At 41.1% G+C, this 16,236-nt stretch overlaps 1 protein-coding gene across 1 annotated transcript in view; it reads right to left on the bottom strand.

Annotated features, from left to right (window-relative positions):
- Positions 1-13,707, bottom strand: part of IARS2 (isoleucyl-tRNA synthetase 2, mitochondrial) — a 67,752-nt gene extending 54,045 nt beyond the window's left edge. The window contains exons 1-2 of the mRNA XM_086694717.1: positions 13,318-13,707; positions 11,748-11,870 (exon numbers count right to left, since the gene is read on the bottom strand). Of these exons, the coding sequence (XP_086550843.1) occupies positions 11,748-11,870; positions 13,318-13,584 (390 nt within the window). The 5' untranslated portion in view covers positions 13,585-13,707. The remainder of the gene's footprint in view (positions 1-11,747; positions 11,871-13,317) is intronic.
- Between the last annotated feature and the right edge of the window lie 2,529 nt (positions 13,708-16,236).

Consider the following 16,236-nt stretch of genomic DNA (forward strand, 5'->3'; position numbering starts at 1 on the left):
TGCGCCACCCAGGCGCCCCGAAAATGAAAATGTCTTATAGGAAATCAGAGAGCAGGGGCACCTGGCTGGCTCTGCTGGAAGAGCATGCGATTCTTGATGCCAGGGGTGTGAGTTCAGGCCCCACGGGAAGTGTAGAGATTACTTAAATAAATAAAACTTTTTAAAAAAGAGAAAAGGGGACACCTTACTTATATGCAAAAAATAATTTGAATTACAAGAGAATTTTCATCAGAAAATATGAAGATCAGAAGGAAGTTTTTCAAGTGCTAGGGGAAAAAAAGTCTATCTGAAATCGTAGACCCAGCAAAAATATACTTGAAGGACAAAAGGAAAATCAAGCCATTATCAGATAAGGGAAAGCAAAGATGACTGTCGACCAGCAGACCTACCCTAAGGAAAGGCTAAAGGAAATTCTCTATAAACAGAGAGAAAACAATAAAGAGGGAACATGTAAACATCAAGAAGGAAGAAAGAACATAATAAACAAAATATGGGTAAATATACACTTTCTATTTACTCAGTATTCTATTTACTCAAATATTCTAACCAATGTTTCACAGTCGAAAGAATAACTATCAAACACTGTCTTGTGGGGACTGAAACGTGAGGGATGTGTAAAACAAGTTACAAATACAGGAGGGTAAAGGGATGGAAAGGCATACTAAATACTCCATGGACCAAAGAAGAATTCTCAAGAGAAATCGCAAAGCACAATGAATTGAATAAAAATGTAAACTAAGTACATGTTAAAATTTGCAGAACACAAGCTACAGAAGTACTGACAGAAATTTACAGCAATAAAATACATGTGTTAGAAAAAGAGGAAAAGTCCAATCAATCATGTAAACTCTCACCTCAAGAAACTACAAACAGAACAAAGGAACCCAGAGCAAGCAGAAGCAAGACAATGATAGAAGGCAGAAATTAGTGAAATTAAAAACAGAAAAACGAGAGAGAAAATTCAGTGAAACAGAGTTTGACCTCGGGTATGACAATGCAAAGAACCACAGGGACACGCTTGGCACTGAATCTGGGGGAGTAATTTTAAAACCCAACCTTTAAAGCTCCTGGAAATGGCCCTACAGGTATGCAACAGAGGAAGCAACATCTATACGAGAAAAAATTCTGTAAAAATTTGGTAAGAAAAGTGAGAGTCCGTGGCATCTGAACCAAGACCATTCCCTCCCTCCAGCCTGCCAGCTCAGCACAGCAGAGAATCCATTCTGGTCTACTGCTGCCAACAACACAGGGCTCCCTCTCCAGTCCCCCCCAGCTCCCGGGCTGCAGGGAGGTCTTCCCCAGAGAGGGCAAGCATTTCTGTCAGCACTTCTGACCCTGCCCCAGCTCCCTGCAGCTGAGGCTCTAAGTTCCAGGCAAGGGCAGTCGAGAGATGGGCCTCCCTCCCTCTACTTGGCCCCCACTCAGGGAACACGCTCTACTCTAGGTGAAAGTCCGCTGGGAAGACTGGGGCTCCAATCCCACTTGTCTAGGCTCATAAGATGGTGGTTCTACAACAGGAAAGGCAGGTCAAGATCGCAGACTACTGACTCTCCCATGAGTGCTCAGCTCCTAAAACGGGGGTGTCTCTCACAGAAAAGTATACAGTTGTCCCCACTCTTGGCTCCAGAGCCCTGGCCGGGAGATTGTCCGTGAGGAGAGGAGCAAGCAGTAAAAAAATGGCTCTTACCCTCTTCCCAGCAACAGAGCACAGAGAAATCCAGGCCTAAGGAGGTTGTCGAAACCAGCGGAGGCAGTGGGGAAAGGCAGTTGGAAGAAGGTTCATAGATTCAAGATGACACGGGCTAAAATCTAGGTCGGCTAGTTTACAGGAGAAAACCAGAAGACACAGCTGGGCGGGACCCTCCCGGGATGAGAACAAATGTCAAACACTGACTCCAGGACCTAATACTTCGAAGGATCCCCCAAATTTGATGGATTAGTCTATAGAACAGATTATGCCCCAGGGCACTTTTGAAAATAAGAGAGAAAACAGTAGGAAATCTTCAGAGTAAAATAGATGGGTTTTGTCAGGGAAAGAGGATGGGCATTCTGCCAAAACCACAGCCAACCCAGGGTGACTGAGCATACCCAAAGCTGTGCCTCCCTGAGAAGCAACATCAGAGGCTTGATGCTGAAGAAAAATAGGAGAGGGTGGAAAGAGACCTCAAAAAAAAACCCAAAAAAACCAAAAAACCAAAATCCATGCAGTCGCTACACATATAAACAAGAAAGTCATAATAAAAAGCCATGAGGGGGGAAGGTGTCCAAGAGGTAATTATTAAGATTTATTACAATATATTATCTAAAATGCCCAGTTTCTAACAAAAAAAATCCCTGCAAGACACATAAATATTTCTCATCACCAGCATCCACTGCTGTGCACATGCACGAGGCTAACCTCTGCAGCTGTACAACTACGTGCCGACAATCAGGGATCCCGCAGCTGCTGGCCCACAGGCACAGAGCCAACCCTGACTCCCGTCACTGGCCTGCATGGCTTTGAGGGCCTGCAGCTAGCTCCCGTAGTCACGCAAATGCATGCTGACAGCCAAGGCCCCCACAATTGCTTATGCATCTGGGTTGGTCCTGATTCATTTCACTGACCTGCATGCCACCAGCCCCAGCGTCCATGACCACCCTCCATTACCGTGCACAGGCTGTGGCTAGCCACAGCAGTCACAGGAGTACAAACCAACAGCCAGGGTCCCTGAGCTGACTATCTGACCAACGGTGGCCCTGGACACTGCTCCTGGCTCTGACCCTCCCCATTGCCTGTGTCTGCGGCTGGCCCCTAACACCACATTGGCTCCCACGGCCAGGCATCAGGCCACCACACGATGCTCAGGCCACCACCACCTGCCCTGGTCCTTAGCCATTGGACCTGAAGGCACTGCTGAGGACCCCAGCAGCCCATACGCCCATGGTGGACCATTCACAGATCTCATCAACGATCACACCATTGTTGATGTCGTGCTCCCAACTGCCTGAGCGGACAAGATACTACACCAGCCCCGTCCCTAACCTAGAATTGCCAGGGGGAGGAAAAAAAGTCAATCGAAAATCCTAGATGCAGCAATCCCAGTTACACCCTGCACCACAGCACACTCCAGCATGCCCCCATCTATATGTGAGTTCTTTCCATAAAGTCTCCAAGAGGTGACTGCTTCTTCAAATATAGTCATCTACACAGGGCTGCAGGAATCATGAAGAATCAAAGAAACACGATACTGCCAAAGGAACAAAGTAAACTTCTAATAAAACACACACACACACACACACACACACACACACAGAAATTAAGATCCATAAAATGCCTGGCAAACATTTCAAAATAACTGTCCTAAAGATGCTCCAAGAGCAACAAGAGATCAGACATATACAATTTAACAAAATCGGAAAAATAATACAAGAGTAAATTTAAAAGTTCAATCCAGGGGCGCCTGGGTGGCGCAGTTGGTTAAGCGTCCGACTTCAGCCAGGTCACGATCTCGCGGTCCATGAGTTCGAGCCCCGCGTCGGACTCTGGGCTGATGGCTCAGAGCCTGGAGCCTGTTTCCGATTCTGTGTCTCCCTCTCTCTCTGCCCCTCCCCAGTTCATGCTCTGTCTTGCTCTGTCCCAAAAATAAAATAAAAAACGTTGGAAAAAAAAAATTAAAAAAAAAAAAAAGTTCAATCCAAAGATAAAAAACAATGATGAACCAACAATACATTTGGGGGCTGGAGAATACAGTGACTAAACTGAAGAATTCAATGGAGAGCTTCAACAGCCCACACGACCCATCAAAAGAAAAGAAATCAGTGAAATCAAAGACAGATCATTTGAAATTATCCAGTCAAAGGTACAAAAGATACAAGAATGAAAAGGAATAAAGAAAGCCTACAGAACTAGTCTGAAACTACTTTAAAAAAAAAAATATATGTTTTATGAGAATCCCAGAAGGAAAAGAGAGGGGGGAAAAGGGTCAGAAAACTCAAAGAAACTATAGCTGAGAATTTCCTAAATCTGGGGAGATACATGGACATCCAAGTTCACTAAGCTCATACATTCCCAAACAAATGCAACCCAAAGAGATTTCTGAAAGACACATTATAATAAAACTGTCAAAAATCAAAGACAAAGCAAGAACCTTGAGAGCTGCAAAGGAAAAAAGCTTGTCAATTTTAAGAGATTCCCCCACACCCTCCCATGAGGCTATCAGATTTCTCTATAGAACCCTTGCACACCCAGAGTGGAATGACGCATTCAAAATGCTGTAAATAAACTTCCAACCAAGAATACTTGATCCAGCAGAGCTGTCCTTGAGAAATGAAAGAGAGAGAACTTCCCAGACCTGCCATATAAGTCAAAATTTCAGAAATTCTGAAAGGAGCTCTTCAAGCTACAATAAAAGGAAGCGATTTACTACCAGAGAGCACATGAAAATAATCAAGGTGAGTCTATAGTCAGATTCAACATACCCCAATAGTGTAATATGTTGGTGCGTTTATGGTCTAACTCTAATATAAAGACCAAAGGACAGAAGAATTGAAGATAACAACAGTGGGGAGCGCAGCTGGCTCAGTCAGTTAAAGCGTCTGACTCCTGATCTCGGCTCGGGTCATGATCTCACGGTTTGTGAATGTGAGGCCCGCATTGGGCTCTGTACTGATGGCACAGAGCCTGCTTGGGATTCTGTCTCTCCTTTTCTCTGCCCCTCTCCACTTCACACACACGTGGTCTCTCTTTCCCTCTCTCTCAAAATAAATAAATAAACTTATTGGTGGACATTGAATTTGCTTCCAGTTTAAAAAAAAAAAGATAACTATAGCAACAATAACTGGCTAGTATATACACTGTATAAAAAGATGTAAATTATGACATCGAAAACATAAAATGTGTTAGAGGCAGTAAAAGGATAGAGTTTTTGCATGTGACTGAGGTTAAGCTGCTATCAGCTTAGAGGACTGTTATATTTTATGTAAGCCTCATGGTAACCACAAAGTAAAAACCTTCATGAAATGTATAAAAGAAAAAGAGATACCAAATCAAAGCATACCACTATGAAAAAAATCATCAATTCACAAAGGAAGACCGAGAGGAACAAACAGAAAACAGTATATTGGGATAAGTCCTTGCCTATCGATGATTACTTTAAATGTACATGGATTATATCACCCATCAATAGATGTGGGGTGGCTGAATGGATGAGAAAACAAAACCCAACTGTGCTCCCTAGAAGAGACTCATGTGTAAGCTGTAAGGACACATGTAGGGATTAGGTGAAAGGATGGAAAAAGATTCCACAAAAATGGAAACCCAAAGAGAAATATTAGACAAAACAGATTTTAAGCCAAAAACTGTAACAAGAAATGTGGTCATCATCATGATAAAGGAGTCAATTCACCAGGAGGATATGACAGTCTTAAAAACCTATGCATCCAACATCAGAGCACCTGAATACATTAACTACTAACAGATCTGAGGGGGAAAAAAAAGACAAGAACACAATAATAGTAGAGGACTTCAATACCCCATTTTCAACAATGAATAGGTCAGTCATACAGACAGAACATTAGTAAAGACACATTGGACTTGAACTATACTTTAAATCAAATGGACCTAACAGATAAACACTGAACATTCCATCCAATAGCAGCAGAATACACATTCTTCTCAAGCACACAGAGCACCATCCAGAGTGGACCATATATTAGGCCATAAAACAAGCCTTAACAATGTAGAAAAATTAAGATCACATCAAGTATCTTTTCATACCAAAATGGTATAAAGTTAGAAATCAATAATAGGAAAAAACTGGAAAATTCACAAATATGTGGAAAATAATCAACACATTTCTGAAAAACCAATGGGTCAAATAAGAAATCAAAAAAGAAGTCAAAAATATATTGAAGCAAACAAATATGGAAACACAACATACCAAACAAACCTTAGGGAATGGAGCAAAAGCAGTTCTTAGAGGAAAGTTGATAGCAATAACTGGTTACCTTAAAAAGCAAGAAAGAAGGGGACCTGGGTGGCTCAGTTGGTTAAGTGTCCAACTCTTCATTTCGGCCCAGGTCATGATCTCCCAGTTCATTAGTTTGAGCCCTACATCTGGCTCTACACTGACAGCACAGAGGCTGCTTGGGATTCTCTTTTTCCCTCTCTCTGACCCTCCCCACCTCAAAATAAATAAACTCAAAAAAAAAAAAAAAAAAGCAAGAGGGCGCCTGCGTGGCTCGGTTAAGCATCCGACTTCAGCTCAGGTCATGATCTCGCATTCGTGGGTTCAAGCCCCATGTCAGGCTCTGTGCTGACAGCTCAGAGCCTGGAGCCTGCTTTGGATTCTGTGTCTCCCTCTCTCTCTGCCCCTCCCCTGCTCATGCTCTGTCTCTCACTCTCTCAAAAATAAACATTAAAAAAAATTTTTTTTTTAAATAAAAAGGCAAGAAAGATCCCAGACTACTCAACTTTATACCTCAAGGAAGTAGAAAAGAACTTAAGCCCAAAATTAGCAGAAGGAAGTAAAATGACAAAGATCAGAACAGAAATAAATGAAATAGAAAACAGGAAAACAACAGGAAAGATCAACAAAACTTAGTGTGGGTTTTTTTTTTTTGAAAAGATAAACAAAATTGACAAGTTGTTAGCTAGACTTACTGAGAAGAGAAAGAACTCAAATAAGTAAAATTATAAATGAAAAAGGAGATATTACAACTCATACATGAAAAAGACAAAGAACCATTAAGAGACTACTATTAACAATTATATGCCAAGAAATTGAATACCCCAGAAGAAATGGGTACATTCCTAGAAATATCCAGCCAACCAGGGCTGAATCATGAAAAAATAGAAAATCTGAAGAGACCAGTAACAAGTAAGGAGATGGAATCAGTAACTAAAAACCTCCCAACAAAGAAAAGCCCAAGACCATATGGCTCCACTTGTGAATTCTACCAAATATTTATAGAAGAATGAATGCCAAACCTTTTCAAACTCATCCAAAAAAATGAGGCCAGCATTACCATGATACCAATGTCAGATAAAGGGACTATAAAAAACTATAGTTCAAAATCCCTGATGAATACAGATGCAAAAGTTTTCAACAAAATGCTATCAAACCAAATTTAACAGTACTTTAAAAGGATGATACACCATGAGCAAATGAGATTTATCCCTGTGATTCAAAGATCAACATACACCCAAAAATGATACAATAAGTTAATTGATGGAAAGATAGAAATCATAGCATCATCTCAATAGAAGCAGAAAAAGCATGTGACAGAATTCAACATCCTTCCCTGATAAAAACTCTTGAAAAAGTGGGTACAGAAGGAACGTACCTCAACATAATAAAGACCAGTGGCACCTGGGCGGCTCAGTTGGTTAAGCGTCCAACTTCAGCTCAGGTCATGATCTTGCAGTTCATGAGTTCGAGCCCCATGTCAGGCTCTGTGCTGACAGCTCAGAGCTCGGAGCCTACTTTAGATTCTGTGTCTCCTTCTCTCTCCGCCCCTCCCCTGCTTACGTGCTTGCTCTCTCTCTCTCTCTCTCAAAAATAAAAACATTAAAAAAAAAAACATATAAAGACCATATATGATAAGCCCACAGATACCATCATATTCAACAGTGAGAAGTTGAAAGCTTTTCCTCTAAGATCACAAATAATACAAGGGTGCCCTCTCTCACCACTCCTATTCAATGTAGTATTGAAGGTCTTGCCAGAGAAAATAGGCAAAAAGAAAAAAGAAAAAGAAATAAAAGGCGTCATCCAAGCCAAAGGAAGCAGTAAAATTATCTGTTTGTAGATGACATGATCTTATACACAGAAAATCCTAAACACTCAATCAGAAGCTATTAGAATAAACAAATTCATTAAAGTTTCAGGACACAAAATCAACATACAGAAAGGAGTAATATTTCTATACACTAACAATGAATTGTTAAAAAAAAAAAAGAACAAAAAAAGGAAAACAATCCCATCCCATTTATAATAGTGTCATAAAAACCACAATGAATAAATTTAACCAAGGGGCTGAAAGATCTGTACATACACTGAAAACATTTTAACAATAAAATGTCCGTACTACCCAAAGCCACCTAAAGACTCAATGCAATCCCTGTCAAAATTCCAGTGAAGTTTTTACAGAAACAGAAAAACAATCCTAACATTTGTAATAAATTACAAAACACTCCAAATAGCCAAAGCAAATGTGAGAAAGAACAAAGCCGGAAGCATCACACTTCCTGACTTCAAACTATATTATAAAGCTATGGTAATCAAAACAGTATGGTATTGGCATAAAAACAAAACAAAAACCTAGATCGATGGAACAGAATTAAGAACCTAGAAATAAATCCTTGTCAATTAATATCTGACAAGAGAAACAAGAAAACTCAATGGGGATAAATGGTGCTGGGAAAATTGTATATTCACATGCAGAAGAATGAAAATGGGCCTCTCTCTATCTTACACCACTCACAAAACTTAACTGAAATGGATTAAGAACTTAATTATAAGATCTGAAACTATGAACTACTAGAAGAAAACATGAAAAAGCTCCTTTACTTAGCAATGATTTTTGTTACACAAACAATAAATGCAAAAATTTTAAAAAATGCGACTGTCACCAAACTAAAAAGCTTATTCCTCACTTCAAAAACAAACAAACAAAAAAGAAACAATCAACAAAATGAAAAGCCAACCTAAGGAATAGGAGAAACTATTTGGGGATCATCTATCTGATAAGGGTTTGAGATCCAAAATATAAGAAACTCATGCAAATCAAAGGCAAAACAATCAAAACAACAAGAAAAAAAAATCTGATTTAAAAATGGACATGGGGCGCCTGGGTGGCGCAGTCGGTTAAGCGTCTGACTTCAGCTAGGTCACGATCTCGCAGTCCGTGAGTTCGAGCCCCGCGTCAGGCTCTGGGCTGATAGCTCAGAGCCTGGAGCCTGTTTCCGATTCTGTGTCTCCCTCTCTCTCTGCCCCTCCCCCGTTCATGCTCTGTCTCTCTCTGTCCCAAAAATAAAAAAAATTAAAAAATTAAAAAAAATTAAAAATAAATAAATAAAAATGGACAAAAGACCCAAACGTTTTTCCAAAGAGGAGATACAAATGACAAACAAGTACATTGAAAGTCGCTGCAAGTATCTAATCATCTGGAATATCAAAACCACAATGAGGTATCACTTCAGCCTTGTTAGGATGGCTGTTATTAAAAAGATAAACGATAACAAGTGTTGGTGAGGGTGTGGGGAAATGGGAACCCCTATGCACTGATGGTTCAAATGTAAATTAGTGCAGCTGCTATGGAAACAAGTATGGAGGTTCCCCAATATATTGCAAATAGAACTGGCACGTGATCCAGAAAAGATCCAGCAATTCCACTTAGTGGGTATATATCCAAAGGAAACAAAATCACTATCTGAAAGAGAGATCTACTCGCCTGGGTTCACTGTAGCATTGTTTACAACAGTCAAGACACGGAAACAACCGAAGTGCCCATCAATGGATGAATGGATAAGAAGTTGTGGTGGACATATATAATGGAATACTATTTAGCCATGAAAAAGAAGGAAATCATGCTATTTGCAACATGGATGGACCTTGAGGGCATTATTCTAAGCGAAATAAGTTAGAGAAAGACAAATACGGATGATCTCACTTATATATGCAATCTTAAGAAAACTGAAGTCATAAAATGTTTCTAATTTTGATGAAGTCTAATTTATCATTTTTCCTTTTTTAAATCATTTTTTTAAATAAAACAGAGAAAAGATTGATAGTTGCCAGAGGCAGGGGTTGGGTGGGGGGAAATGAATGAAGGTGGTCAATATATACAAACTTCAAGTTATAAGGTTAATAAATTCTGTGGATATAATGTACAGAATGGTGACTATAGTTAACAATACTGTAATGTATATTTGAAAGTTGCTAAGACAGTCAGTGGTAAAAGTTCTCATCACAAGAAAATAAAAATTTGTAACCGTGTGGCAAGATGCATGTTAACTAACTGTGGTATTTACTCAGCAATACATACATACATCAAACCATTATGTTGTACACCTTAAACTAATACAATGTTACACGTCTCTTACACCTCAATAAAATGGTGGGGTGGGGGGTTAAAATTAGTTCTCTCAAAAAACTGCATACTGTTTACTATCCACCTCGCACAATTGACCTGAGAGTACCTGCTAGTACTCTCAAAACTCAGCTTACCTTCTCTGATACTGCAGTCAAAAAATTATCCTAAAACCTATATGGAAAGGCAAAGGAGCTGAAATTAACACAATTTTGAAAAAGAGTAAAATGGGAACATAGAGACTACCCAATTTGAAGACTTATTCTATAGCTAGAGTTACCAAAACTGTGGTATTACCAGGACAGACACATAGATTAATGGAACAAAATAGAGAATCTAAAAATGGAGAATCATTTGCCAAACTGATTTTTTGACAGTGGTACAAAAGCAACTCATTAGGGAAAAGAGTGCCAAGAAACGGTGATAGACATCAATAGGGAAAAAAACAACCCTCAGTATAAGTCTCACGTCTTATATAAAAGTTAATGCAAAATGTATCACGGACTTAAATGTAAAATGTAAAAGTTTTAGAAAAAATATGGGAGAAAATCTTCAGGATGGAAGGCCTGGGAAACAGTTCTTAGACATGACACTACAAGCATAATGCATAAAAGGAAAAACTGATAAACTGAACTTCATCAACATTAATAACTTCTAGGGGGCACCTGGCTGGCTCATTCAGAACAACATGTGACTCTTAATCTCCAGGGTCATGAGTTCGAGCCCCACATTCGGGGTAGAGATTACTTAGGAAAAATTAAGAACACTTGCTCTTCAATATACCTTGAAAAGACAAGCTACAGACTCGAAGAAATAGTTGCAAACCACGTATCTGTCAAGGTTTAATACCTAGGCTATACACATAAAGAACTCTCAAAACACAGCAGTAAGATAAATAAACAGTCCAAGTAGAAAATGGACATGATCAAGGTGCCGGCAGACTCAGTCTGGTGAGGGCTGCTTTCTGGTTCACAGACCAATATCATTTTGCCGGACCCTCACAGGGCTAAGAGAGACAAGGAAGCTCTCTGAGGTTTGTTTTTTGTAAGGGCACTAATCTCACTGATAAGGGCTCTACCCTCATGATTTAGTCATCTCCCTAAGGCCCCACCTCCAAGTACCATCACATTAGAGATTATTAGGTTTCAACATATAAATAGCGGGAGGAGAAGAACAAGTATTCCGTCTACAGCAACTATCTAACATTTATATATTTTACTTCTTTGTGCTATTATGTCTTTTTAATTAGAGCATAAGCTCTGTAAAGACAAGATTCATCTTTATTTTGTTCACTGCTATTACCTGAGTCTAGAAAAATGCCTGGCACATAGCAGGTGCTGAATAATTATTTACTGAATAAAATACCTACTAATCTAAAATAACAATAAGCTCAATGCAAATACCAGGGATGTTATTTTCCATACGGCACTAAAACTATTGCTGCTTTCTATTAAGACAATTTAGTTTTATGGAAACTAATTTGACAATAAATTTCATATAATAAAAAATTTAAAAAACAAAACAAAACATGTTTTTCACCAAAAAAAAAAAAAAAAAAGACAATTTAGTTTTATGCATTAACGCAAATTTACTTGTCATGAAAGCAAAATACACTTTGTAAAGTGTACTTACATAAAGGTTTTTCCCTCAGGTCTTATAACTTAAATTACAATTACCTTATTTAAAGCGTGTCCAACATGTGGGTCACCATTTGCATAAGGAGGTCCATCATGAAGACAAAATTCTGTCTTTACTTTTCTTTCTCTTTGCCATGAATAAAGTTCTGAAAATCCACATTTCTGTTTAAAAAGAACCATAATATCTGAACATCACCCAAATACATACTCCTGCATCTTACCATAAGTAACAGCCAGCATTTGCTTATTTCTTATCCCATGCCAATGTATTCAACTCTAAAACCCGATGGTGAAGTTTCTAAAATGCACATCTGAGTCCTCATCTTTTAAAACTTTTTAATAGTTTCCCTACAGGCTTCACATTGAGGTCTGAGCTCTTTATACTGTAAACAGGGCCCTGTTTAGGAGCACCAAATTCTGGCCAGTGTCTCGGCACTCTCCACCCTTCACTCCTCAGTCCAGCCATGCTGAAGGGCCTGTACACTACCCACCCCCCCACACCCACACACTCTTATCCTTGCTCTCCTTTGGCCTCAATACCTGCTACTGTCAAAATCCCAACAACACTCACTACAGCCCTACCCCCCTTCTCTCACCTACTGTGCACCCTTGGCCCAGTCATTTTGCCCTTACGGGCATCCGTGTTCCCTCTTTTGAAAAAATGTTAACAGTAACCAGTTCACAGAGCTGGTGTGAAAATTACACGAGAAAACATCTGAAATTGTCACAGTTCCTGGCATAACAACAGTATTGAATAAGACACTTTAAAAAAAGTAGGTGGCAGGGCAGCTGGGTGGCTCAGTCGGTTAAGCATCAGACCCCTGGGGGTCTCGGCTCAGGTCGTGATCTCATGGTTTGTGAGATCAAGCCCCACATGGGGCTCTGTGCTGACAGTGCTGAGCCTGCTTGGGATTCTCTCTCTCTCTCAAAATAAATAAATAAACTTTAAAAAAAAAGTAGATGGCCAAAACAGGTTTATGAGTCTAGAAGTCTGATAACTGCCATAAAAATATCTGGCTAAGCAAATTTACTTGACCAATATATGCTAAATATGGAGAATTTTTAAAACTCTGGAAGTACAGAAACTGAGAAGTGAATTTTCTCTTAGAAAACTCAGTCTAACACAGGAGAAAGGTGCATAGCTTAGGAAGGGACTCTGAGGAAGTAAGTACAGCTACTCTCTTCTGCAAACAAGTCAGAATTCCAACTAGGCGCCTAACGACAACACAAAAGTAAGCTTCAACTTTCCCACATAATCGAAAACTTTATTTACAAGTGTCCATGTTAATTTACTTTTCACAAACCACTGGAAAAGTGTCCAAATTCGACTTGTTTTTGCCTAAAAAATGGCACTTATATTCAGCGCTGCTATGCGAGCATCCCTCTTTAATATTCTGCTCTGGAACCTGCTACAACTGAGGGATTCACCTAGAGGTTTTCCAGCAAGAAACCCTGTTGGGAGCCCCACTCGTCCGGTCACAACGTCGCCGCCCAAAGGAGTCTAGAACCCGCGGCCCTACCTGCCGGGGTGTGTGGGTCCCCCGGAGCGGCTGCCGGCGAGGGCCCAGCTCCCCTCCGCCCCCAGGCCGGCCCGGGCCTCCCTGCCCACCTGCTGGATCTCCAGCTCCGTGTCGGGCTGCTGGCGGCCCAGCAGCTTCATGGGGAAGCTGGTCTGCGGCAGCAGCACTGTGTCCCGATATCTGCCATTACTCGAGTTCTGCAGCTGGTTACTGGCCCCGGTGACTGGCCGCACCAAAAGCCTCCTCGTCGTCCCTCGCCATCCCGGGTGACAACGAAGATGGGGCGGCACCCACAGATTTCGGGCCGTGGCCAGAGCCGCCGCCCCCGGCCCGCGCGGGTGCAGCCCCCAACGCATGGCGGGCTAACCCCGACCTCCCCGTGAGCGCCAGGTCCTCCGCGGGAGGATCCCGCCCGGGGTCTGGAAAACACGGACCCCAGGGAACCTCCACGAGCTCTACCGGAGTGCGCACGCGCGCGGGGCACGGAAGAGGCCGGGAGCAGGTCCCTCCCGGAGGCGGAGAGAATCAAGCCATCTCGGGTCTTGGCGGCAACCCCGGCGGGGGGCGTGGCTAACTCTGAGGGGCGGGGCAAGGTGTGGCGTGCCTGAAGGGGCTCAGATTTCAATCACACTGCCCTGTTTAGATATTTTTTATTTAACGCAGTATATCCAAGATATTATCACTTCAACATGTAATTAATATAAAATTATCCAGAAGATATTACATTCTTTATCTTCATACTGAATCTTCAAAATTGGGTATGTATTTTACACATATAGCATATCTCAGCTTGGGCTAGTGATTTGCCAAGCGCTCAACAACCATAGGGAGTGAGTGCAAAGTTCGGGACCAATATTATAAACCAACCTAATTATGTTACTTTCAGGTCCTCTATTATCCCTGTTATGTCCCACTCCCACTCCTACAGAATAGTACTGTGTAGGACTTCAGCTCTGGTTTCGGACAGAAACCCACTTTTTTCTTAATGTTTATTTTTTTAGAGAGAAAGAGAGATAGCGAGCAGGGGAGGAGCAGAGAGAGAATGGGACAGAGGATCCAGAGCAGGCTCTGCACTGACAGCAGAGAGCCGATACTGGGCTAGAACCCACGAACCATCAGATCATGACCTGAGCCCAAGTTGGACGCTCCACTGACTGAGCCACCCAGGTGCCCCAGAAACCCACTATTCTACCGCGTTTTTGTAAAGTTTGTGTTAGGTCACTTCACTTTTGCGCGCGCACGCGCGCGCGCACACACGCGCACACACACACACACACACACACACACACACACACACAAAGGGGGGGGGGTAATAGCATGCATCTGCTACATTAGTACCTGTTTTCACTAACCGAAAGAAAACTGAAAAGGATTTTTGCTCTTAGGAAAACAAGTGAAAATAGCATCAAGTATTTGTTTTGCAGCAAGCATACACCCAAGCAACCAGAGTGGCCCCCGACCAAGCTCCTGCCCTGGGAACTACACACAGCGGCTAACCCTTTGAACTGTGTGTATGAGCATCTGTGCTCTATCTCCCTTTATTCTGTGCATCTGTTAGCAACATGTGTCCTAAGGTATCAGAAAAGCTTAAGAAAGGTTATTTTTGGGTGACTTGGAATGCTAAAGAAATTTTTCCATATAAATTAAAGGTAATTGTTTCTTTGCTTTACTCCATTTAGGCTTATGAAAGGTTTCATAGGAACACTCTACTTTCAGAGGGAAACCTGTATTCGGTTGTCCAGGTCATAGTAGTTCACAATTGTTACGTTTTCATTGTAAAGTATATCTCTTCCTATTCATAAGACACAACATCTAGAAGATTTGGCTTAAATAAATAGACTGATTTTCTACAAAAAGAAAAAGAAAATTTTATATGGAAAAACATGCCACAAAGTAAGAAGGCAAGGGGCAAATAGTAAGCATTCCGTGTCAGCTTTTCACCTTTTGTCGTGCTTTTTGAAAGTTTGTGTTAGGCCACTTCAATTTCACACACACACACAGTGAAAACAGCATTCTTTACCTACATTAGTACTTGTTTTCACTAACCTAAACGGGTTAGCTCCTTACCTCTATTAACTCATTTAATCATTAAACCCTATAAAGTGAAGAGATAACATGCCAAAACAACCCTATGAGGTGAGGTAGGTATTATGGTTATTGCCATTTTACAGTTAAGGAAACTGAGGCACATAGTGTTAAGTAACTTGCCTAAGACCATAGAACTAAGAAGTGAGAGATGGGATTTAAATTCGGGCAATTGGGTTCTAGTGGCCATGTGGATAATCATTATACTATATTGCCTCCCCTACACTGTACTGTGGGACAAAACATTTGCAAACACATTTTAAAAATTAATATCCATAATGTATAAGGACCTGCTACAAATCAAGAAAATAAATATCAACAGCCAAATAGAAAAAAAGGTCATAGGATAAGAATAGGCATTCACAGAGAAATGGAAACAGCCAATAAACAAACACACTCAAAGATACTCAACTTTAAGAATCATCAAGGACAGGCAGATAAAACAAGATACCATATCCATCCAACAAATTAAAGCAAATATTAAGGCGTTTGATAATAAGGCGTGGGAGGGCATATGAAAGTGGCCTCTCTCACATTGCTGGTGGTAATGTAAAATTTGTACTGCCTTTTTGATGTTTCTTTTTTCTACTTTTGAGAGAGAGCACAAGCAGGGGAGGGGCAGAGAGAGCGGGGGACAGAGGATCCAAAGCAGGCTCTGTGCTTCCAGCAGTGAGCCTGATGTGGGGCTCAGACTCACAAACAATGAGATCATGACCTGAGCGGAAGTTGGATGCTCAACCAAATGAGCCACCCGAGTGCCCCTGTACTTTCTTTTTGAATGGCAATTGGCAATATCTGTCACCATTTCACTTTTGACCTGCAATTCTGCATCGGGGAAACTATCCTGTGAGCTTCAGTCTCATGGGAGCACAATGATGAATGTACGGGGAAGCTCTTCTAACCAACCTCTACATAACCCATTG

Source organism: Puma concolor, chromosome E4 (genome assembly GCF_028749965.1).
Source record: "Puma concolor isolate L17-30 chromosome E4, mPumCon1.1.hap2, whole genome shotgun sequence".
Taxonomy (NCBI): Eukaryota; Metazoa; Chordata; class Mammalia; order Carnivora; family Felidae; genus Puma; species Puma concolor.